The sequence below is a fragment of the Ixodes scapularis genome, unplaced genomic scaffold (assembly GCF_016920785.2).
Source record: "Ixodes scapularis isolate PalLabHiFi unplaced genomic scaffold, ASM1692078v2 PGA_scaffold13__105_contigs__length_92229423, whole genome shotgun sequence".
Taxonomy (NCBI): Eukaryota; Metazoa; Arthropoda; class Arachnida; order Ixodida; family Ixodidae; genus Ixodes; species Ixodes scapularis.
In genome coordinates this window covers 59,897,170-59,923,079 of record NW_024609839.1, presented here as the reverse complement: position 1 = coordinate 59,923,079, position 25,910 = coordinate 59,897,170, and the positions used below count along the sequence as shown (strand labels likewise).

At 45.8% G+C, this 25,910-nt stretch overlaps 1 protein-coding gene and 1 pseudogene across 1 annotated transcript; both read left to right on the top strand.

Annotated features, from left to right (window-relative positions):
- The first annotated feature begins 6,875 nt into the window (after positions 1-6,875).
- LOC8033616 (beta-alanine-activating enzyme) lies at positions 6,876-21,303 on the top strand. Its single transcript, XM_042289652.1, has 7 exons — positions 6,876-6,958; positions 10,740-10,932; positions 11,346-11,575; positions 14,394-14,500; positions 15,638-16,015; positions 21,093-21,190; positions 21,250-21,303. Exons 1-7 carry the CDS (start codon positions 6,876-6,878, stop codon positions 21,301-21,303), a joined length of 1,143 nt encoding a protein of 380 aa, XP_042145586.1.
- Positions 21,304-23,910: 2,607 nt separating this feature from the next.
- LOC115331633 lies at positions 23,911-25,559 on the top strand (annotated as a pseudogene).
- The last annotated feature ends 351 nt before the right edge of the window (positions 25,560-25,910 follow it).

Genomic DNA, 25,910 nt, shown 5'->3' with positions numbered 1-25,910 from the left:
CTCTTCGGGGCGGCGCCGTGGCTTGGCGGGAAGCTTGCGACGGTCGTCGCGCCATGGCGGCGTAGCTCAACGTCGGTTCCTCCGGTGCCACCGTGGTGACGGGAACCTCTAGTTGGAGCGCCCGATGCACTTCTTCTCGGACAGACACGGCGATGGAAAGGGCTGGCGGACGGCTGGTGGTTGGCAGCAACCTTCGCAGTTCCTCCCGGACGACCTCCCGGATAATTTCGCGGATGTCCGTACTAGGAGCGTTTCCGCCGCTAGGCAGCGCGGTTGCAGTGACGCTTTGCTGCCGCTAGTAGTGGGAAGCGCGCGCTTGGAGGGCGCGCTCGATGTTTGTCGCCTCGGTGACAAAGGCGTCGACGATTGCCGGCGGGTTGCGGACGAGGCCTCCGAAGACGTCGTTTCTCACCCCGCGCATGATTATTCGTACCTTCTTTTCTTCCGTAGTCTGAGGGTCGGCGCGGGCGCTAAGGCGCAGAACGTCCTCCACGAAGCCGGTGACGCTCTTGTTGGGGCCCTGGGTTCGGGTTTGAAGTAGGTCTTAGGCCCTCTCTCGGCGGTGTTGGTTGAGGAATGTTGCCTTCAGCTGGCTCTTGAAGACATCCCACGATGTCAAAGAAGGCTCATGATTTTCGTACCAGTACCTGGCAGTCCATTAGAGCGAAAAATACGCGTTTTGCAGATTCTGCTCGTCGGTCCAGCCATTGTGGCGGGCGACACGTTCGTACTGGTCAATCCAATCCTCGACGTCCTCGTAGAGTTCACCGTGGAAGGGGGCAGCCATCCGCGGTACGACGGGCATGAAGAGGACGGGAGAAGCGGCGGCTTGTGACTGGTTTGCCATCGTCGTCTTTGGCTTGGGCTTGTCCAGCAGAAAACCGTACTCAGGATCCTCTCCCTTGGTGCGGCGGCTGGTCCGAGTTTCAGGTTCCGCGTCGTGTGGTCTTCTCACCGAGCCGGGAATCGGGCTTGCACTGCGGGCCCTTGGAGGGGAACGCTGAACGGGCATACAATACACCGCACCTCCACCAAAATGTCACGAATGAGAATTGATGAGGCAAAGATAACTGAAGAAACTAAACGTTTAATGGGGCGAACTTGTGCCCAAATTAATAAAAGAAAAAGGAAACAGGACAAAGCAGGAGAGCGTCGCGGGCGTCGATGTCGGGGAAACCGCAGGATCGAGCGCTGGGGCGAGACTCTGGATCGCCACACGAAGTCCCTTAACCAGACAACACTTGGACATCCCCAGGATGTCCTCAGGACAGCCTTTCGAGGAGATTATGATGTCCTGAGGATGTCCTCAAATGATCCTGGAAACATCCTAAAAACGTCCTATTGTCCGGGCTCAGGACATCCTCAGAACGTCCTCAGGAGGGCAGCCAAGGATTTTTCTATTACATTTTTAGGACAATGCAGCTGTTCACTGAGCTGTTAGAATGCTTTCATTTTTATTGTTTCTAGGTTTTCTCCAGCTGGTTTCTGAACCTGAAGATGCCTGCAAGAGCTGCCTGCAGGAAAAAGAATGCTTTGTTGTGCACTATTTTAAAGTGAAATTCACACACTAATTCTAGATCACTAGTCAGAGAGAGGAGGAAGCAAGCTGGCGGAATGCTGAAGAGGAGAGAAGAAAACCTTAGTAAAGTGGTTAATTGGGCGAGTTGGTAATGATTGAACATGGTTAAAATTGCGCACAAACAGAGAAGAGGGAAGATGGAAGAGAGAAGAGACAAGCGCAAACTCACAACTCGATGTATTGAAGGTAGAAAAAAGAACAGAACATCGAGGGCTGTTTATTATTTTTTTCTACCTTCAATACCTCGAGTTGTGAGTTTGCGCTTGTCTCTTCTCTCTTCCCTCTTCTCTGTTCTTTTTTGTTTGTGCTCAATTTTAACCATGTTCGAAGAAAACCTCCCCCCCCCCCCCCCCAGCATCCTGTCGGCTTTCTCCTCTGCGTATTTCTTTGCGCAATGTCCTCAGCCTGTAACTATAAGCATGATCGTGCCATTCATCATTGCAAACAAAGGTAACTGTTCAAGAAATACTTTATTGCAAAGCAAATGTTATACATGACTTTTTTCAATGTCTGCACCAGACGTTCAGTCTGGCTTCGCATTTTGGCCAGCACTAGTCCAAATAGTCAGCGGGATCTGCAGAAAAAAATCAATTCCATAAGCATTAATAATAAAAACAGGTAATATGAGAAACTTACCATCATGTCGAACATCTGCGGCCTTTGACTGCAGCTTTTTCAGTTTCTCTCCAGCGTGGCGCAGCCATACTTTGATGATGGTCTCCTCCTCAGCTTTGTTTGCGCACTCAACATTTCATTTCACTGCTCCTAAAACATTGATTTGTGATGACAGTCACAGCAGAAAGCTAAGATGGTCTAGAAAAAAATCACAATTAATGTTCGTGTGAGGAAGATACCCTTGCTACCGAGTCTACTTTCGCACAGTTGAAAAGCTCGAAGCCCTCGTTTACGCGCCGGCGTCTTTCCCGTCGAAATTGCCGTTCATTGTTTTCCGCCATTTAGAAGAATTCATTTAAAAACACACTAACCTTTGTCTCCTGCCTTGCATTGCTGCCATAATCAATTTGGATGGAACAGCGCGGGTATACAGACTCGCAGCGCTGATTAACAACTCAGTGATATATAAATTCTTCTTCTTCAAATCGTCATCATCTTCTCCTTCGCCGTTAATGAGAACATTTTTAACTTTTTAACACAAGAAACCAAATAGCCAATAAACATTAAAAAGTAAATAATAAATAAATAAATGACAGCTAAAGGTAAATAAAACAAAGAAAATTAAAAAATAAAAATAAAGTTAAAAACTATTTTTAGAAAATAAATTACAATTAAAAAATTATAAGCAGTGAGAGAGTGCAGGCGAGCTGGTAATCAATCGACATCTTGTAAACCGAGATGGGAAACGATAAAAAAAACGGTCGATCCCCACTCCCCGCACCACGAGCCACATTTTTTGTTTTTGTTTACTGACGCACCAGACACGGCACAGTAGTTAGAAACGCATAGTATCGCGTTTTGTATGCTGGGCCTGTTGGAACACACCAGCACAAGGACATCAGCGTAGGCAAGAAGCTTGATTTTGCAGCTGTGAAGGCGAAAACCTTGAACTTTGTTATCGTCTATAATGTGTCTGCAGAGGGGCTCAAGGTAGAGATCAAAAAGAAGTGGTGACATGGGACAACCTTGTCTAACCGAGCGTTGTACTTGAATGAATTTCGTAAGAGTTCCGTTAACAATAAATTTCGTTGAGATTCCAGTATACGAAAGTTTGATTCCACGCATTACGTTTTCTCCTTGCATTTTTACGAGAACATCAAAAGGAAAGGAGTGTTGAACTCTGTCGAAGGCCTTAGCCAGATCAACATGTAGAATAGCCACTGCTTCTTGTGTTCGTTGGCATATCTCTATTATGGACCAGACGATGTGGATGTTCGTTTGTACATTCCCTCCTTTCATGGAACGCGTCTGATGGTCTTCAACCAAAAACGATATCACGCTTTGTAAACGCCCGGCGAGTACCCTTGCGGACATGAACGCTGCCCGTCGGCGTCCGTTTTCGCCTTCTTTCATCTGCTATTTCGCCCCCGTCTAAAAACTTCTACAAAGCTCTCAAGACTCGACCATCCAAGCGGCGTACTAGCGTTTCATCTCAAGCGTCTGCCAATGTGCGGTAAAAAGTGACCGTGAGGACAAAAAAAAAAAAAAAAAAAAAAAGCCACACAATAAATATGCTGTTATTTGAACTTTTATGTTCTTGTTATTTTTTTTATTTTTTTTGTGGCATCTGCGAGCAAGGCTAGAGAGCGTCATGACGCACAATTAGAACGTGACCTAAATTAATTCGCTTTGACAGGCCAGGTGCACTGCAAAACATGAGAGCTACATGCCTTTCGAAGCAAAATGACAGGAACATACCTGTACTAACATGATGCGAGCCGAACGCCCGATTGCTTCCAGCCAAATGGCTCGCAAATTCTTACCTCTGTAGGTATCTTCTCGTTATTAAAACCATAATCGCAACCATGACGGTTGCACAATTCGCAGAGCAGCGGGGCCGCTTCTGCGGGAACCAACATCTTTATTCAGCATCAACACGCGCAAAGAAAAAATGAAGCCAGATCGATCAAAATAGTCAATGTTGGACACTAGGTTTAGGCCAGCCCCGCTAGGAAAACAAGTATCCGCACACCGCTTCCCAAGGCACTAACTTGCGACAGTTGTTTGCTGCAAACTGTGTCGGTTGATGAGGTCTTCCTATCAACATATCTGTGAACTCAAAACGACCCGCACTCATAAAAATTGACAAGCTCAACGAGCTACGCTCCTTTAGCACTATGCAGACGCCGTGTTTCTTAACGTTTCATACCAAAGCGAGAGTATAGCAACCTCGGAATACATTTGAAAAGAATAACGATTTTATTTTCATTAATTTCTCCTCAAACTTATTAGAAATTTAGTCGATTAAAATGCTATTATGGCATGGAGATACATATTTACAACCAATCTTTAATGTGGGAAGTGATCCAAAAGCGCGTGTCTTGATTTGCGTGCCATTGCAGCGTTCTCAAGGCTGGCCGGTCCTTCGCCTTTCTTGATCTGGAGAATGTGCAGCGGAGCATCCGTGCCCTGCAGAAATCAACGTCAACCGCACTCCTGGTTGCCGAGAAACTCATCTACGAACAGGTCCTCGGAGCTGCATACCCATTATCTAATCAAACTATCACAATCACGACTCTCTCTCTCTGTCTGTCTGTCTGTCTGTCTGTGTGCGCGCGTGCGTGCGTGCGTGCGTGTGTGTGTGTGTGTGTGTGTGTGTGTGTGTGTGTGTGTGTGTGTGTGTGTGTGTGTGTGTGTGTGTGTGTGTGTGTGTGTGTGTTTAAGGGGACATGATTGCGAGACTTCTGTTCTTTGTTTTGTTTAGCATTAAACAGTTTTCATGGAAAGAGTGAAATCTTACGTCAGATACGTGCTATGCGTCTGGCGCTAATGAAATCCTCGGTAATGCCTTGTCTGTATATTTATACAGCCGGAAGTTAGCCAGCCCCAATGGGCGTCAGGTGCCTCAGCCGCATGTGGATGAGAAATTTAGAGGGTGCAGTATACAACCGGTAGCCTGGGTTCTTTAATGCTCATCACGCGGTAGTGATACACGATCGCACTCTCACCCAGACCGAAACAAGCAGCGTTGGGGGACTGAACCTCATAGGAGGTATTCACTGGACGCCATATTTGAGGTCACTGTTTAGAGCGCATGCTCAGAACGAGCTCACATCAATAGCCTGCTAAGACCGGCAACCTAGATGGTGCTAAATGCACGCTCCAAAAGGACTGCGGAAGCTTGCCGTCAGCACGCGCTCAGCAGCAGCGGACACGGATGTGGCCGCCAGTGAATACTACCTAATCGCGGTGAACAGAAGCATCGCCACGGACGCTTTATTCTCATTCTGGGTCGTGTATCACTACTGCGTGGTGCACGTTAAAGACCCCTGGCTAGCGGTTGTACTGCACTGGCTAAATTGCTCATCTACAGCGTGTGACTCGTCGCAACTTTAATGGCAGACCAACTACACGCTGTATAAATATCCCCACTACCCCAATTATTATTATTATCATTCTGGGTTGTGAAAGAATTCCACCAGGTGGCCATACCCAAACTTTTCGCCGCGAATCGGTGACGTGCGTGATCGAAAGCGTCGCTGTGGTTGGCCAACCACGATTGGCTGAGTGCTGACTGTAATGTCAGCGAAGTATTCTCATCGACGGAAATAAGAGTAATGTGAGAACTTCAATTTGGTGGTATTGACGGCGTTGGTTTCAGAGCGGAACGATTTCGAGAGTCCGCCGTGCTCATTACAGACACCGTCGAACGTGTTGTTCTCAAGCTAATGACGTCAGGAGAGGGAACCATGGGAGGGCGACACCGAAACATATCGCCGCCTCTGGGTTCTGCAGGGCGAGCTTTCGCTCCACGCGTACCCCATGCTGCGGTGCTTTTAAACACGCTCGGCCACCGATCCCCCCGCATTCTTCGGGAGTAGTAGCACGGTCGCTTCGATAAGGTGGGCAGAAATTCGAGACATTGAGAACGTTGTCTTGTGCACGTTTTTCAGCGCTTATCACGCAGGCGAAAAGTGCCTAGTCACTGCGCTGTGGACAGATGCTCCACGCCCGATATTCCTTAGAAAATAGCTACGGCGCGTGGGCGGAGCCCGTTCCACAGCCCTGCACACAAAGGTGACAGCGCGCAAAAAGGCGATTGTGAGAATGGTATATATAATAACAGTAATAATAACAGTAATCTGTATTCATTCGTAGAAAGATGAAACATACAAATTGAGTCTGTGTAAGCCGGAGAAGGCTTGTCGGGCAGTGGAAGCACATTCTTCACAACAAGTCCGCGACAGAGATCGACGAGTGACACTTAAATAAACGTTCGATTGGGGGTGGTCTAATGGTCTGTACAAAATAATATGTTGGGCGATAGAAAATATACGGTCCTGGGGTTTTAATTCGCGTTTATTAATACTGTATGACCATCGCCTATAATTTTCGGGCACATATAACAATGTCTGCAGTTTGAATAAAATAATTTTATCCGACTTCTTTTTTCCTCGGAACGGCAATTGTTTTAGAATCTTGTGGATAGTCATGTGTGTGTGTTCGTGTATGTGTGTGATCATGTGCTCTTGCATTTCAGAGCCCTCTTGCCGACAGCGGAGAGTGGGAACTCGTGGAGGACTTTTGGGACGGTTTTCAGCTTCTCGCGAACACACGTCGAAGCGAGACTTCCCGGGACGACGTTCAAGAGACGACGCCAGGGCCCCAGATTGCTTACGTCATGTGGACCTCCGGGTCGACGGGAGAGCCAAAGACGGTTAAGGTACCCCATGCCTGCATCGTCCCGAATGTGCTGCACTTGAGGTAACGTATTTCAGCTTATCGCTCAAATTTGTCTACAGTCTCTCAAAACCTGTGAGGCGGCTCAGGGGATTAACGTCGAAGTTCGGGCTGATTGGTATACAGGCATAATAAACGCGAAAACAGCGCGAAGATGAGGACAAAGTAAAAGGTAACTGACAGGACACAGCACTATGTCCTGTCGGTTACCTTTTATTTTTTCCTCGTCTTCGCACTGTTTTTTTTTCTTTTTTTTTTCTTTTCTTATGTCGGATCGCGAGAGTTTTGTACCACGTGACTCTCGTGTCTGACGTCACATCATGGCGGCGAAGTTAGCTGTGGAACGGTGCATGTTCAAATGCTTCACCCCTTGAGAAACGGACTTCCGCACTTGCGCATTGCACACAAGCCCCGTGGCCTAGCCTACGTGGAGCGAAAGTTCATCTGCTTGTTTTGCAGGGGTTCTGGTGACGTCAAAAGGTTGACGCCTCGAGGTCTACCCACTATCCTTCGATCAGAGCCAATCAGAGCTCGGCGTTCTGACGTCACCCCAAACCCCTGTAAAAGAAGCAGACAAGCTTGCGTTCCGCAAGGAACCGACGAGTTGGTATCGCAATGACATGAAAACTCTGGAAGATTCTCTTACATACCTCGTAGCTGTCTGGCTTGCAACCTTTCCGGTGTGCTGGCGTGGGAATGTTCAAAGCCAAAATCGAAATATAAACTCTATCACGCTCCCCCTCTCCCAAACTGTAAAGATGTCAATCTTACGGTCCATATCCATGTTGCTCAAGGAACCCAAAACTATATACCAGGGTCACCAGCGTAAAGCGCGGTCGCACAGCTAATACATCAAACAAAAGACGGCAGGGAATTTTAGGGAACAGTCTTTGCACATTCGATATGGTAAGATGGGCCCTGCGGTACAAACTGTGCGTGTGGGAGTCTTCTGTGGTAGCGCTTGCACAGTTCATACCGGAGGGCCCACCGTAACATACCGGATGTGCAGGAACAGTTCCCTAAAACTCTCTACTGTTTGAGGCGTGTTTCTTCCTTGTCTGACGGTCACAAAGAAACAGTCTGCAGACCGGTTGGGATTTGTTTTTCGGCGTTCTTATCCCCTAATGCCACCAGCTCATTGGCTGCCGGGCAATAATGGGATGCTGACAACTCAGCACGCCCAGTGTTGTCTTAAGGGGACACTGACAGGGTATTTACGCTCGTGAAGTCTTTATTTTAAAATTGATCAAAAATAGCCCAACTACTCGGAACACAGTTTGCGGCTCGAAATTCGGTTTCTTTCCGTCCGAAAACAGCCGGTCGAGAGTGGACCTTTTTTGCCAAGTGAGGTTCTGCGCATGCGTACAGCCCCTCTCCCTTCCCGCGGTCCCCATTTTCGCGGGGCGAAATTCGGGTCGACCAACGTGTTCAGCACCTACCTTTGCGCGTATTTCGTCTTTTCTTTTTTATGCCGTTCTTATTTGAGTGTGTGCTAGTATATGTTGCATGAAAGGCCACGATCATCATCAATACAACGGCACGATGCCAATGTATTCTGACGGGTCGGAGGCAAGTTGGGCTGCCCCTCATTTGTAGTTCGAAGACAACTCCGCAGACGGCGCTCGTTACCCGAAAGAGGTCCATTGGCCGGTTTCAGTCGCGCCGACTCACGTTTCCATGGTGACGGGGCGTTCAATTAAGCTTTGTGAACCAAATGTATTCAAAGTCGGAGGTCACCTAAGGCACACATTCTATATTAAAAATATGAAAGAATACGAACCCCATTTTTGTAGCTTCCAAAAAGCTGCAAATATGCACGCAAAAAAAATGTAGGACTGAGGGGCTGGTCGACGTTACGGCAGTGCACGACGGACCAACGTTGCGACGGACGTGGGGCCACTACTTCGGAACTGTCGTTCATGGTTCTTATCGGCAAATCTATCTTTAAGCGCAGACCATCGAGCGGAAGCGATATAACTGCAAAACAATTGTACGACAAACAGTGCACGCAATTTCGTCGTCTGCTTCACACGCCGGAGAAGCGAAGAAAGAAAAAGCGCGGTCGGGTATAGCCACGTGACTTCCGGCCATGAGCTTCCGTGCTCGTGTTTCTGTTTCGGTTTCGAGCAGTCGAGTTGTTTTTTGATTTATTAATAATATACGTGACTCTGTAGCACAATGGTGATTGGGTAGTCTCCTGTAACCATATTAAATCGTCTAACAAAAACACAAAAATAGTTTTTTGAGGGTGTCAGTGTTTTTTTTTTTTTTTTTTTGAAGATGTCGATGAATGTGCTGTCCAACATGCTGTTTACAAACAAATCCGCGCTTGTCCACACCATGGTGGGGGCACTGCGCATGCACAGAAACCAGTTTCGCATGAGGGGAAGCTTTTGCGCATGCGCCGCGTCGAAAGCAGCGCCACCACAGCGGCGCCACGTCACAGCTGCGAGTTGTTGTATAACTGATATCGTTGTTTGGTGCAGCACCAAATTGGGTTGGGTTACCTGACGCTTAAGTTTAGTAGATATGTAACTATAATTTGTGACTCACCCGAGTCTTGGGTGTTATTAAGGGTATCATGAGTATATTGTATACCCTGTTTCATAATTAGTATACAACCCTGTCAAAGCTATGGTTTCCTTTTGTGCGAGAATGCGTGCAAATGGTCTGCGAGATCAAACTCCATGCCTGTGCCAGCAGCTTCGACAGCGTTGTACACTGTGTACTGGTTTCAGGGCATATGTCTGTTTGTTTAAGGTTATATTTTGTCGTTTTTATAATGTTGTTTTTTGTCAATTTTCGAGCCAGGATATGTCGCTGTGCATGTAGGGTGCGCGAAAAACAACAGTTGTTCCTTTAGGCCTTGTAGCTTTTCCATTTGTGAAGCACCCACGAGCTGACTGTACAGCGCGACAGGTTATTCGCAGGTGGAAAACAAACTTTTTTTTTCGTTTTTTTCATTAACTGAAGAGCGTGTTGGTATTATTGACTGGCAACAGAAAGAATAAGCTAACTCGTACCGAGTTTGTTTTATTTTTCTGTTGCCAGTCAACGTTATCTAAGGCCCTGGATTTCCTTTATACGGGCATGAAGCAAACGCTGACATAGATTTTTTTAATAAAATAGTGTTTTTGAGAGTGACAGCTAGTAAGATATATGGCTAGAGGGACAATTCTTCATGTGTTTTTGCGAACAAAATATTATTCTGTTTTGTAGAAAAAAAAAAGTTTGATATGTTTGTGAAACGTTCCTCGGCGCGGCTATTTGCCAAGCTTGAAGTGAAGTAATCAGGCTCGAAACACGAATAAAAAGCCAATAAGAACTTATCATTGGCATGTTTATATGCCGGAAAGTCGACCTGCTTTGTCTGCCTCGATATTTGGTATCTCGTGTCCTCCCCTCTGAAAGGTAAGAAGTTGATTCCAAATTGAGTGGTACGATTGCCCTGAGAATATTGTATAGGAAAGCTCGAGGTTTCAGTCAGCGCCAGCTTTACAGGCTTTAGCCCTTTATCTTAGACATCATTTTTATGGTGTTATAACAAAGCTATAGGAAAGACTATAAAACTAGAGCCAATGCACATGCTCCGCTTGGAAATTCGGCACTCCGCTTCCTGATCGTGTTGTGTCAGTGAATCTCAAGTCGAGGGGGGGACTCTTTTAGCATTTCCGGGGTGCGAAAAACCGTGTTCTGTTATTGCAGGTAAAGCTTCACGTAATCTACGTTTGCTGAAGTGTCTTTTACGGTATCTGAATCTATTTGATGACTACAAAAAAAAATTTAAAACAAAATCTTTATGCAGGACAATTTTCAATATATCTTCCGAAGACGTCATCTTCGTGTCATCTCCACTGACGTTTGACTCCATTGTGGTCCAAATGTTTATGGCATTGTCGACTGGGGCCACCTTGCTGGTGACGTCGGAACATCTGAGACGGATTCCGGGACAAACGACAGCTCATGTTCTGACCAGGAATGGAGTCACCGTTCTTCAGGTAACTGGCCGTCGAACCATTCTTGGTGCGCTTTTTACCCTGAGATGGGAAACGATAAAAAAAAAAAAAAACGGACGAACACAACGAAATCTCAGTAATCTCTTGGTGCGCTTTTGTTAGTTTTGAAGACCCGGCAATCCTTGTATATACCAGTTCTAGCATTGGGCAACGACAGCTCGCAAACATTCTACCCGACGTCCTTGAGCTCTATCAATGTCCCGCTTTCGTACATAAAGACGGTTTTAAAGCGGAGTTCATCAAGGGCGCAGTTCGCTTTACATGGAACTCGAACCATTTCGAACCGGAAACTCGAGAAACTTGACGCTACCAAGATGGCCGCGTGCACTGTGTTACCACGCGTCCGAGCACTACCCTATATCGTCTGTTCCTTTTGTTCTTTCTCGCATGTCAAGGGAACTACCAGTTTCTTCGTTCGCCTGGGCGCTGCTCTCGTCAAGGATTCGCTACTCTCCAGGGACACGAGGCTGCGAGTCGTGGCGTTCGGAGGCGAAGACTGTCCCTCCGTGGCCATGCTGAAACGCTGGAGCGGCATCGGGAACGCGACGGAGTTCTACAACCTGTACGGCACGACCGAGGTGTCGTGTTGGTCCACGTGCCACAGGATCGACCTCGTGACGACCAGGTCGGTCAAAGGAACGCGCCGTTCTGTCCGTCCTACAAGGAAACAACAACGCCTCAGACAGTAGAGAGCTTTAGGGAACCGCTTTTGCACATTCGATACGGTATACGATGGGCACTCCGGTATACGAACTGCCTATGCGCTACAACATAAGACTCGCAAACGCGCAGTTTGTACCGTGGAGGGCCCATCGTAACCGTGCAAACACGGTTCCCTAAAGCTTTGCAGACCGTCTTTTTGTACGGTGTAGTCGCTGTCTGACTGCGCGGCTTTGGAGTTTCGATTGCCGTTCTTCGCCGAGTCTTTGCAGCGTCGAGATTGCTCAAATAGTCTGAGAGCAGCTGCGGCGATAACATTCACTATACAAACCGAGTTTTGGGGGAACCAAGTGCCCCCGAAACTCGGTTTGTAGTGAATGTCATTTCAGCTGCACGGTGGCAAATGACTGCGATTCATAGTGACTGTCATTTCATGGACATTCCATTAGTTTTGCAGTATGTTTTTAATTAAAGTTTAGTTAATGGTTTTTGTTTTATTTATGACTAGCACTTGTTAACGTACAAATTAGCTCGCTGCCTCGTGCGAAAACGGAAATGATTTGATGTAATGACGCAGCTGGGCAAGATCGAAGCGAGCTCATTTACGATATTAATGTCACGCTTGTATGTAATTACGTGTTATAATCGCGAGGAATAATGAAATAAAACTAATTCATTTCGGACACGATGTCAACTTGGGTTATAAAATGTTGTAATTAGAAGCTGTAATTAAACAAAAAAAAATAGTTCAGAAGGATTAGTACCCTGAAAACCTCTACTCAAATAATGTAAGCAAAGTTATTTAAAAAAGACTAATTTTCTATTTATGCTTTCCGGTGGAGAACATTCCTTTCCTTGGCAATGTGTTCCATTTTTCATGTGGCTTTTGCCTATAGTAAGGGGAATGAGAGATTAAGGAAAACACAGCGCTGAATCATTTTAGTTAGCTTTTTTTGTATTTGAATTAATTAAATATTTTGATGTAAGTGAGACGTACGTCACAGATCTTAATTGCATAAACACTACTTTACAGCTGGCAATTTGACGACAGTAAAAAGTGTTTTAATCTATTTATGCTTGTATTCTTTACAAAATTCATCAGTCCAGGGCATTTAGATATGTGCAAAACGCACCAGGCCAAGATATTTAAATGATTGCCCCAAAACTTATAAGGTAGATTAAACGACTTCATTAAAAGGTACTGTTCGTCCATTGCTAATACTATACGAATTCCAGCAACAACGGTACGTTTATAATTTGCACACGAAACAATAAACAACTAGGACAAAGTACAAAACATGACATCATTCATTTTAAAAGATGTCGCGTTCTGTGCATTGTCCTATTCTTTGCTGTTAATGTTTTTTTCTTTTTTTTTTTCTTTTTTTTTGTAAATTTAATTTTACCAGCACGCTCGTTTTTTTTTTTGTTTTTTTTTTTTAATATATTTCCAATATTTCATTTTCGTAAAACGTCAACAATCTTATCCGCCTCTGCATTAGAGCGATTAGCCGATTGATAAACTGATTATAGGTAACCGATGAACTGGTTAAAATTTTTCAATCGTTGCACATCCAGAATAGTGATAGGACACCGCAAAACTCTTTGCAATAAGAACCAGGTAAAAGCAGTTACCTTTCTTCCACGGATATTGCCTCTTCACTGAAATCTTGGGACGTACAGTAAGTGCCAATATATGTAATTTCTAGCATCACGCGTGAGTTCTGCACATCAAACTGTGTTCTTCGGTTATATTTCTCGTTAATCCGGACCAAGTTGGAGTTTTCCTCTGTAGTATGGAACTGTGTTAGTTCTACGAGCCAAGAGATGATTGAAAATGTTCAAAAGCGTTTCTTTCGAATTGTTTACGATCGTTACATTGGTCGTACTGTTTATTATTCTTACGCGAGACTCTTGGAACGATGCAAATGCCCTACTTGGAGTTCCAGACGGCGTGAGCGCGATCTTGTTTTCCTGTATAAATGTATTCATGGATTAATTGATTGCCCAGATCTCACATCTGCTATTAATATTCACGTTCCGAGTCGAGTTTTGCGGGTTTCTCCAACTTTTCATGTTAATCACATAATCCAAACCAGTCCCATGACCCGTATTCAACACTTCTACAATACCCTCAGGGGAGCAGATATTGATGTTTTTAACCCAAATTTCGTAGCTTTTAAGACTTTCGTAACTAACCTGTGAACATTTTGTTGTGCATCATTACCAAGGCGTCAAGCTGTTCATGAGCACAGAAAATAAACAAATGAATGAATGAATGAATGAATGAATGAACTGGCCCAGTTTACTTTAAAGGGATACGATGGCGGGTTAGGGTACTTCCGGCACGCTAAGTTTTGAAACCGACTACTTCTACAACAACAGGAAATGTGGTAGTCCGTTCTATTCCTTTATTTTAAAGAGCAATCGTGCATGGGGCTCCCCCCTTTATGCCGCCCCGCCTGAACGCCACGAGTGCAGCTCATATTGCCACACCCTGTATGTTTGACGAAGAAATACATATCGTACGCGCTGCTCGGTGTAACTACAACGAAGAGAGAAAATATTCCCTCTCTGTCTAAATTTTAAATAAGACATCGTAGCCCCGGGTAATATTCGGCAATGTAATTTTGTCAAGTTTATATTTGACAGTGTGTATGCTAGACTCGGATTATTGCGGCTGTCTAGGTTGATTAGTGGAAATCATGGTCCTGTGGCGGCACGGCCGAGATTCAGTTACCATCATTTCGCGCTAATGTAAAGTGATACCATTTCATTTACAGGGATGCCAAGTACGTTCCCCTTGGGGATCCCTTGGACGCAACGGTGTTGGAAGTGAGGAATGAGCTCGGAGAAGTCATTAGTGAAGGAGACGGTCTGCTCTTCATTGGTGAGGCGGTTTGCTACCATCTGCGTTTACGGTCCATCGTGTTAATGCACATTCCCAGCACCTAATACGCGGGCGAGAAGTGCCGAGCACTGGGTTGTGAATACGTTCACGGTGTCTGATACTTAGCGGGAGAGAGTTTGTGCGCTTGCTCGGAACACGTTTTACGAGCCAGTAGGTACGGATGACAGTGCGCAAAAAGGCGATTATTGGCATCCTAAACTTTCTTGGACATCCCGCTCTCGGTGGTTCTCTCGCAAATGCACGGAACTCAGAATTTCAAACTGAACAACAAACGTCGAAATTTTCCTCGGGAATATTTTAGACGACAATAATAAAATATCGTTAAGCATTAAACATTTGGATGCGTGTAGTTATCATTTCACAGTTCTACAAAGTTGTTTTGCATTGCACTAACAAAGTTATAACTGTTTTTTTTTTTTTTAAATTGTGATGTTTCTGAGGACTGCCTGGGTGTCATAGAACACAAATCAATTACAATTTCAATATTTCCTTGATAACTTTTTTTTTCATGAAATGTCCCAGAAAGTTGGCCATGAATGACGTATATAATCACCAACAGCAAAACATGGCCGACTATTTTCCACGCTTCTTGCATCGCGATTGGTTCTTCTGTTTTCTTATCGCCTGATGTGAAAATTTGACGCTGACGTTAGCTGATAATAATTCGTAGTATATGGAAGTGTGCTTTCAAAGATCTGGAGCCTCTGCCCTCCCGCAAAGCGCTTTGGGAAAGTCAATGGCTGCCGTCTACGGAGGAAGCTTGCAGACACCAGAGAGCGCTGTAGGACGAAAAGGGCTCTTACTGTATGAGAAGGGGTAGAGAGCATAGGATTGTAGAGAGGGTTCATCTATAACCGCGGGGAGCGTTTGCAATGTAATGGTGGACGCCGTCCTGCGGATACTGGTCGCAATTGCGCATGCGCCGCGTTTTCGCGTGGCGAGGAGGACAGCAGGCGGAAAGACAGAGACGTTTGCAGACAATCAATATCCGAACGAAAGACGGCTGCATGCACCGAGGCAATAAATGCTAACGCACATAAAAGTAACAGATGATGAATGATTTGAATACCTGCAACGGGTACCGCACAGCCATGATACTTTCACCCCCTCTTGCAGGCGGTCTCAACAAACAGTGCCTGGTGGGCAACGAGACGTGGGACCAAATTGGGCCGTCCTACCTCCGCAACTCGGGAGACCTCGTCCACGCGTCGGGCGGCGTCCTCACGTTCCTGGGTCGGAGGGACTCCAACTTCAAGTACAACAACCGCCTGGTTCACTGCGCCCTGCTGACCAAGACACTGTTGAGTTCGGGGCCCGTGGAGACCTGCCACGGCCACTACTCCAAACCCGAGAAGATGCTCTTCCTCTTCGTCACGCTGGCTCAAGACTGCGCACCTGAAGAGGCGATGCCGCCGCTGAGGTCGAGCATCGAGCAGCACTGCGAGTGTCCGTTCCAGATAGTCCCGGTACGCACGCTGCCGCTCAACTGCCACGGTGAGTTCGAGAGATGAGCGTGGCTTTGGTCGCTGACCGTAATGGGCTTCCAACTAGGATATCGTGTTCACGGTAAAAAAAAAAAAAAAATATTTCCCGCATTTTCTTTTTTGCTGGCAAAAAAAAAAAGAAAACTGGCATTTATTGGGGCTCATGTTTTCAGGCCAAACGCATTTCTAGATAGTTTGTTTTTTCTTGCAAACACACTTTACCTTATCAGTAGGTAAGATAACGGTATGAGGCAATAATACATCCTGTAGCTATACCGCCGCAGGCCAGCCAACGCTACAGCTTTGTTTCACGTAAAATCCAAGCGCGGTAGAAACCTACGCGGAGCACGAGTTCGTCTGCTTTTTTTTCAGGGTTTGCGATAATGTCAGAACGCCGAACTCTTATTGGCTGATAGAAAGGGGAAAAAAGTCAATCAAAGCCAATCGGAGCTCGGCGTCGTTCTGACACCACCGCAATTCCTGTGCTAGAAGCAGACGAAGCTTTCCCTCCGCCTCCCTATAGACAAACAAGACAAGACAACTAAGACCCCTTTCGAAAGTCCCGTGCCGATTATTAGACGGTCGGAACCCCTGCACAATGGCGGAACAACTGCATCGAGGAACGAGCAAGTCATTCCATAAGATAGCGAACGTCGGAGCGCGGCCAACACTACGAGTAGACCAGCCAATCAAAGAGCGTCGAAAGTGCAACGTCACTGCGCTCATCCCCTTTTTTGTGGGTGTGTTTTTTTTTTAGTGTGCCGTGACGTTGAGGTTTTAGTCCGCCATTGTGCAGGCATTTCGCAGTTGCCAACAAAGAGCCGTATTTCGAAAGGGGTCTATACCACACGGAGGGGGAAACACGGTCTACTAAAACTCGCTATTAGTGAGTTTTAGTAGACCGTGTTTCCACCCTCCGCTAAGCCCTTCCGCTACCCAGAACTCTACAGCCCAGGCCATCGGCGCGCAGGCGCAGTGGCGATTCCGCGCTCCGTTCTGCAAAGCGGCTGCACGAAAACGGTCTACTAAAACTCCCTAATGACTACAAACGGACGGCAAACGCAAAAGTCGTCGCGCTCGCTTTATGCTCGATTGGATGGGCCGGCAAACGATAACCCGCGGAAGGACAGTGATCACGTGATTACCGTGGCGTTGCGCTTTTTCGGCACTGCTCGATTGTTGCCCTCGGCTCGTGTATACTGTCCGCTGCGCTTGGACTAGAGCCGCGGGCACAGTGCTAATGCATCGTGCCATAGCCTCCTCTATACTCACAAAGCCTGGCAGTTCGACGACGGAGTCATAGAGTGCCCGGTCGCAGATTTGGAGCGCGAGGATCTGGTTGCACAGATCATCGAAGAGCCATTTCTCGGGGGACCTGGACGTCAGCGCACAGCTTTTGCAGCGGCGAGGACCCGAAACACACTTGCTCGCTCGGGAGGAGTGTGTTTTGGCGTCTCGCCGCAGCGGGGCGCCAGTCACGTGGCTCTCCTCTCATCCGTTGTGTGCCGCTCCACCTTTTCCATTTCGACGGCCGCTTCTCGTGGCGATCTGTCAAGCTTCGTCAGTATATAAGAGGCTATGATCGTGCAAAAACACAGTTTGCACACACTGTCCGGGGCGTGTTTGTTTGAATTCGCGTGTGACGGCACATCGGGTGCACAAACATACGTTCCGAGCACGGACATGTATAGGAACATGCACGGAGGCGGAGCTAATCCTGTCGTCATGCCTGCACACCGTGCCTTTTGTACGGTGTGGAACAAGGGAACTCCGGTTTCACTTTTTTTTTAAATGTTTGTCGCAGCTGGTGCACGTCGCAGTCGAAAGATTGGCAGCCCCTTTTTCAGAATGGGCAGTGGGTATTTTAAATTGTTGTCAAAATTTTTTTTTAAACAATTCTGCTAACTACTTCATATATGTTGACCTCTCGGAACGCGCCTTCATCGGGGTTTTGCCGAAACCGGTAAGAAACGTATTCTCCGCTTTGCGTACATCTTTTTTTTTTTTTTTATTATTATTATTCTGTTATGCACGTTAAGAGAAAAAAAATAAAGTGCGCTCTAACGATGCTTGTACACCTTATTCGTTTTAAAGTGAGCAGGCGCGGCTCATAGACGTCATTTAATCCAGAAAAAAAAAACCTGCACGCGAAAAAAAGGCAAAGCGCGTGTGCTTGAGGATACAGGCCAGGGTTTCATCCGGACCGGAATTGTTTTTATTATTATTACTCCTGGAGATTTTTTTTCGGTGTTTTTTGCATTTGACAACTTCAATATGCCACAGGATAGCGCGAAACAGCTTTCATTTATCTGAGATCTAATCACGGCTGTGGCCTATTTTGACGAAAAGACTATGAAGCTCTAATTCGAATGTGGCAACTGGGTTGTGTCATTTGAAATCGAGCGCGTGTTTCAAAATAAATATTCAAAGTCTACAAAAAGAAAACATGCATTTTGTAGCCCCATTCTCGTATTGAAGCAAAGCGGCATCCTTGAAACCCTTTAATATTTCCTCGTAATAATTTGAAGTGGAGCAAAGTGAACTATGACATTTTCGCTGACTGACTTTTGTATCCAGTTCGGTTGGTTCTTATCAATAGATAAAAGCGAAAACACTCACAAAATTCTTTATATATATATATCGTAATGGTCCCTGAAGAAAGCCCACCTAAAATCCATAGCAAATTGTATGAAAATGAAGGGTGGGCTAACTTTTGGTGTGCCATACAAGAAAGTTGAAAAAATGGTAGTTTTCGGTTTCGTGACCCTTGAAACTTGTGATCGCAGGAAGAGGCGATGAACCAGAGACGTCAGTCTTTGCCAGTCAGCAATGTTCGCTCATCTCCCGCCGTAGTTAAGTAGCACCGTTTTGGCCGAGGTCACCATGGGCCAGAGCACTGCAATCACTGGAAGTGAGCAACTCTCGGTGGTTCAGTATGCAAAATTTGTTTTCGCGTCTAAGCTACGCTCCATGAAAAACGCTGAGGGTGACGATAATCGTAGCCGTCCATTTTATAATTAACATACTTTTATTAATAAACGTTTTGAATCGAGTTGCCCGTTCCGGCGCGCGGGTTCGCTTTCAGGTGAAAGCACCCTGCTATCGACACGTCAGTCATCTTGCTTAAACGTTGGCAGTTATCTAAAGGGTTATGCAGAAAACTCAGCAAACATTTTCCCGTCCTCAAGCAATGGTAAAACACTCCGTCACAGAAAAAACAAACAAAAAAACTACAAACTCTCCTCCAATAAAATATGTTTTTTTGTTTTTTTGTTTGTTTTTTTTTAGCGCAAAAATAGACTATGCGTCGCCGGACGCTCATTTTCAGTCCAATTGCTAGAGGTTCAAACCAGATGAAATAACCGTTATCTTATTCAAACGTTATAAGTGAGTTTCTAAGATCTTCACGGGAAAATGGTGGCCAACGGAGGAGCTCTTGAATACATGGAGGTGAATGGCACCATGTTACCGAAAACGGGCAAGAACAGGCCCCGTTTTCTCATTAAAATTTTTAGAAAATTACTTTTAACTTTTTAATGAAACAACGGTTGGTTCTGAAACTTTGGCGTCTGCTTTGGATCGCTATCTAACGCCACATTTTGGCGGAGAATGAACGTTCAGCCATGCGTAGTTCATTTTTGCAGCAAAAAGCAAAAAAGACAACAACAAAAAAATAATAATTTATTTATTCTTAAGAAGAAAAGGGGGGGGGGGGGGGGTGCACATGCTGTATAGTATACCGTTTAAGCTTCCCCTTATACACCTTATCCAAAGCTTAGGAAGTGGCATTTTCGAATCTTGACGATCGCCAAATGCCCCCGTTCTTCACCAAGTACCAAAATGGTGGCGCACTGGAGGAAACCGAGACACAGAGCTCAATCGACGTCATTTATTTAGTGGCTCTGTAGTGACAGCTATTCGCGTCTCCGGCCCGTTACTCGCCCTCCCGCGGCCGAAATGGGAAGCGCTCTTCCGAGGGTCCCCCGGTTCTCCTGCTCAGCGGGTACAGCAGAACTGCAGGCGATCAGGCTCGCGAAATGTCATTTCCAAATGCCAACAACAATCTTCACTGTCCCAATGTAGTGCAGCAGCTGGTATGGGATTGTACCCTATTGGAGAGTATTAGTATTGCGTATAGAAGGAAACGCAAGCACTGTGCTTCTGCGTTAGAGTTGCGTGCTCCACGCTGCGCATGTGCGTAGTAGCCATGCTCCAATCCAAGACCGCAATTTTGGGCTCCGCTTACGCGCAATGTTGAACACGCAACGCTAAAGCAAACACACAGTGCTTGCGTTCGCGCGTATACGCAATACTGGAACTCACTACTGTTTCACCTGTTTCCAACACCAACGAAACGTTCTGCACTGGCAGACGTGCAAGCGGGTACCCGCTCCTTCAAAGTGGAAAGACTTTAAAAAAAATGTTAAATCCTTTTTTTTTTTTTCTTTTTTTTTTAGGGGGAGAGGGGGGGGGTAGCTTTGGGTGTGGAACGTTTGGAGGAGGCTTAGGTAGTTTTGCCGATTGTTAAAGGTCGCGACTTTGATAGCACCATAGACTTTATCCACAATTAATGCAATCTTACATGCACTTCTCAGATTATCAAGAATCTTTTCGTTGATTTTAGACTATCTTTATTTTATGACGTGTTAAATAAAATTGCCGCAAATGGCACCAGTGATGATAATTTGCACACTTTTGATTGCCATACTTTTTGGCGCGTTTGAAATTAGATCCTGAGCAACAAATTATAATACCAGCTTGAAAAACTATCTGTTAAAATATCTTATTTGTATTATTAATGAAAAAAATGGCGGTGTAAGCCCCCAATAAATGCCTAGATCAGAAAAACATTTAGATCCGTTTACAATTCCCTGCAACGCCGGAGGAGGATGGAAGGGTACTGAGAGATAGGATTGCAGGGTACTGAGGTTTAGGTTACTCCCTGAGGTCACGTGACCTCAGAGGGGGGGGGGGGGGGTGTCACGTGACCTCAGGGGGTGACCCTCTAGAGGGTAACCCTCGTGAGGGTGGTGGGTCAATGAGTAGCAGACGAGCTCTGCTACATCTATATTATTGTCTGTTAACAGGCAAGGTTGACGTACAAGCACTTCTTTACCAATCCAAGAAAGAGGGTTTGCTGGATTATGGCTTTGCGTATCGTCAGCACCTGTCCAAGCTGTGGAAGGTAAGCTTATCTCGTTGACATGGTGCTTTAAAAACAATTACTTATGTATCAGTTTCCAGGTGCTCAGCACGGGTCGGTGCATGAGGCACATCATGCTGAGTGTAGTCACCTAAAATATGAGACTCTAGCGCCAACGGAACCTGCAACGTGCACGATAATGATTTTATGCGTTGCGGACGGACTTTACCATGCAGAAGGAGCCAGTAGTGTGACCAGATGTGTTCCGGCTCATTTGACGTACTTTTCAGTGGGCGGGACGTGAAGAAAGAGAGTTCAAATGAGGACTTCATGCAGATGTCAGACTTTTTTCAGTGCCAATATTTCGACGAACCTTATACGAAAAGTATGTTTTTCAGATCAAAACAAAAACAAATTAGCACCAATAGTGAGGTCCGGAAGTTCTGATGGTCTGCGAAGCATTTAGCACAGAGAAACTGCCCAGGCGGGGATGAAATAATTGGCCTCCACAGCACATCGTTGTGAATCTCAGTCCACCTTCAACCACTGCCAGGAGCATACGGTCTCGCAGTTCTCTTCAAGTCCCATATGATTTGGATCGATGGAGCCAAGCTCGACAGTGCTCGGGAGGTCTGCAGTCGGCAAATGTTTGCAGCTACACATGGCTTGTATTGACGCCGCATCAGCCGTCATTGCTCTGTACCATGCTCCTGTGCCCGCACCTGCTGCAGCATGTATTTTGCACCTCGGCAAACCTTGCCGAGAAGACAAATTCAATGGTGCCAAATGTATGCTGCAGCAGGTACGGGCAGAGGAGCATGGTACAGAGCAATGGCGGCTGGTACGGTGCCACATGAGGTTCCGTGCAAGGCACATGTACAAGTAAGTTGTAGCCAGGTCCAGTGTGGTTATTAGTCGGTTTTGTACGAATATACAAAAGGACGGGAAGCAGTCGGTTGATGGGCAGATCGACCCCCAAGCTTCAACACCATCTCATGTGAAAGAATGGCAAGAGTTCAACCTCTTGGCAGGTTAACATTTAATTTAATTATATTATCGCCAAAGTTGCACAAGCGCATACTTGTACTGTGCCTTCGATGATTTTTAACATGTGCTACATGTAACATTGCGCACTCCCTCATCTGTGATTATACTGTCGAGACCGGTTAACGGGAATCGGAAAGCACTTCACTATATCTGATATTTCGTTATAACCGACTTCGGTTATAACGAAGTGCAAAAGGGAATGGGAAATCGTGATCGATTCGCTATAGCCGCTATTTCGTTCTAACCGGTCTCGACATTATATGTATAAATAACCATCATCGAGTTAGCTTTATTTTTTTCCTTTGCATATGGCCACAAGAGCTTAGAGCTAGTGTTGCATTGCCTATGTAGTTGTCTACATTTTTCCATGATGCTGCCCAAAACCTCTTGTATCCTACTTTCTGCATTAGGAGTGGTGCACACTCTATTACAATTGTGTTTTGAGGTTTCGCGATGTCATTGTGAATAGTTCGTAATTTCTGTAGCTACGTGAAAAGTATGTCTACGCATTCTTTGTACGATGGTTGTCATTATATGCTACGCGAACGAGCTGGAATGCTTGAACGTCGCTTTTTTGACGTATCAAATTGTTCGTGTTTTTCGGTGTGCCTTTCCAAATAAAACTTTAGGTAGTTGATCTGCGTGTTCAGTTAAGTGTCACTTCGCACGCTGCATTTGTATCCCTTCTAGTTCTAAGTAAATCACGCAGAACAATAAACAGTTCACTATGCGATGAAAGTCATCTTTGTGCTTGCAAATCACGGGGAGTTTTCAGGACGACCGAACGGAAAAGCCAAAATCCCATGGGGGCTGCCATTTTTTTTTTAAACGAAAACAAGAATACATAAAAAGAAAACATGCCTAGTTCCAACGTCTTAGATGAGAGGGCGCTATAACGTGATAAAATATTTAATCAAGAAAACCATGCTTTCGTTTTCTTATCTAAAAAGGTTTATAATTAGGATCCTTCAAATAATGTTATATTCTAATAATTGTATTAAATAAACTTTATTTAGAAAATAGCCTCACCACCAGATGTTTTAATTATCACATGCTTACTCTACAGTGGGCGAACTGTATATTATAAACTGTGAAGCAGACCTTGACCATATACTCAGTTGTTGTTGCTGTACGCATCACGGTGCAATCTACCATCCATTTGTTGCAAATTCTTTAATACATCATGTCAGCGCCATGATGTATTAATTTTTGTTTTATACTTGTTCCCTGAATGAGAACAAGTATAGGTGGAAAACAAACTGTAATAAACCTACACAGCGGTTCTCTGCTGATATGGTGTCTATCACTTTATCTAAGCAGCTTCGCGATTTATCAGACTTAACGTATGCCCCCTCTACTTTTCTCTTTTGTGTGGATCAAAGTTATTTAAAACAAGTAAAGTTTTGAAATGTGTACGTTTTTTCTTATGACGCAAAATATCGGCGCGATTGAAGCTAACCTTGTTCGGTGCCTTCCTTTCGTGTGTGTTTAGTACAATGCATAGCCTTTCGTGAACACGCAAAATTTTGCAAAACATTATCATCATTACCAAAGGCACAAAAAGCTATTTGTCATGGGCGTCATCACCCCTAGTACGCCACTGATACCATTGTGATTTTATTTTTGTGTATGCTTTTACACAGAAATGGGCCCCACAAAACGGCAGCGAGGACAGCATCATCGGCAAGTCGCGTTTTCTTCTCAGCGGCGGCACGATGCGCGGCATCGAAGCCCTCTGCCAGGACATGGAGTTCGCGACCAACTGCTCGCTGCCACTCCTGGCCCACAAGGTCCTCGGCGGTACATTCGAGGACGTCGCCGCCTACGTGGACAAGGCGATCAGACGAGCACCGGAGGTCATCGGTTGACCCTTCCCCTCAGTAAAAAAAAAATCTGATACTTTTAATCAAAATGTGTGGAATTTGCGCAAAGACTGCGCGAAAAGCTTATTTCAATACACACCGGGAAATTAGTACCTTATGCGTCGCTACGCTGCCGCGTTGTTACAGCCACCTTGCACAAATTTTAACTCTTTTCGGTCATGTGTCACATCGGAGAAACGCGCTTCCGGTAAGGAGTCGGGCATCGCCCGGCACGCGTTCCCGCGTCCTTTTAAACGTGCTCCTTCCCTCTTTTTTCGCTGGATTGGTGGCGCCATCTCTTGAAAAGTTCTTTTAACACTTTAATTACTTCACTCTTGAAATGGTTCGAGTTTTCTTTTATAGAGGGCAGAACTAATCCTAAATAAGCTGGAGCGCGCAAATTTCAACCTCGCTGGCACGAGGGATGGCCGCATTCCAGCCACGCTTGGTTTGTGGTAACTCTTCGTGTGACGACGATTTCCGTTGTAGAGGACAACTATATCTCTTCGTCAGGTGATGAAGAGACGTCCTCTGCTGGCTTGGGGGAAAGTAGTGATGAGGATGAAACAACTGCGCAAGACAGCGGCCGCGGAGCCGCTCCGCCAAAAGCGTCGTCCTGAAGTTTGTACACAAAAAATCTCCCGGACGTTTCTGTACTTACGTTCAGTGCGAGTGATCCCGGATCAGAAATTGGGCCCTCGAATCTTCAATCTGAACTCCCGCTGGTTCAATTATTTCCTACGGATCCACAGATTGGGGAAATCACTCACGAAACGAACCGTTATGCAAACATTTTCATTTGGAAAAGCTGGGAGGACGTCACTGTGGATGAGTTCAAGGTATTTCTCAGAGTCCTCATGAACATGGCTTTGAATTTCGATCCAGATATCCAAGAGTACTTCAGCAAAAAAATTCTAAAAAAGATGCCGTTTTTTTTTTTTTTTTTTTTTTTTTTTCGATCTGTGTTCACCCGAACAAGATTTATGCAGATTTTCTGGATGCTGCCCGTTTCCCCTTTTAAGCAACGTCCACCGGGACAGCCGACACGCGGCAGCTAAGCGAGAAACGTTGTGAGCTACATTGATTCAAAGTGCAGGGAGCATTTCAAGCCCGGTCTGAAGATTTGCGTAGATGAGAGCACCGTTGGCTTCAAGGGGCACTTCAAGGGGCGAGTCTCTTTCAACTACTACAACCCACAGAAGACAACCAAGTGGGGTCTTTGGGTGTACGTACTCGTGGACTCTGCAACTCGATATGTTTCGGCACTCGAGCCATACTGCGACAGCACTACTACGGAGAGCCTCGCCCCGGCCAGACCTCTCTTTCACTTGCCGAAACGTCCTTCACCTCCTCGACAAAGTGCAGTGCGCTTCGCCGGGAAGGGGGTACCACCTTACACAGATGCGAATTATACGTCGCCAACACTCGCCGAGGTTTTGCTTTTGCAGGGCGTCAAGCTGAACGGGACTGTAATGACCAACACAAAAAAAAAAAAAAAATGAAAGACGTTTAAAATTCTTTGTAATGCCGAATTTGAGCGCAGCTCTTGAGGAAGAGGGGAAAGTCTCGTGTGACGTCACAAAGGTAAACTTTTCCCGCTAAATTTGGCGGGAAATTTTTCCAATAAATTTAGCGGGAAAAGTTTTCCGCTATATTTAGCGGGAAACGTTTACGCTCGAGACGTCAGGTCAGACATGACGTCACGAGGGTAACATTTTTCCGCTGAATTTAGCGTAAAAATTTACCGTTAAATTTAGCGGAAAAATGTTGCCCTCGTGACGTCATTGTAGGAAACGTCCCATAATGCAACGCGCGGTCGCGGCGACGACGACAGCGTCATCGCTCAAGTCGGA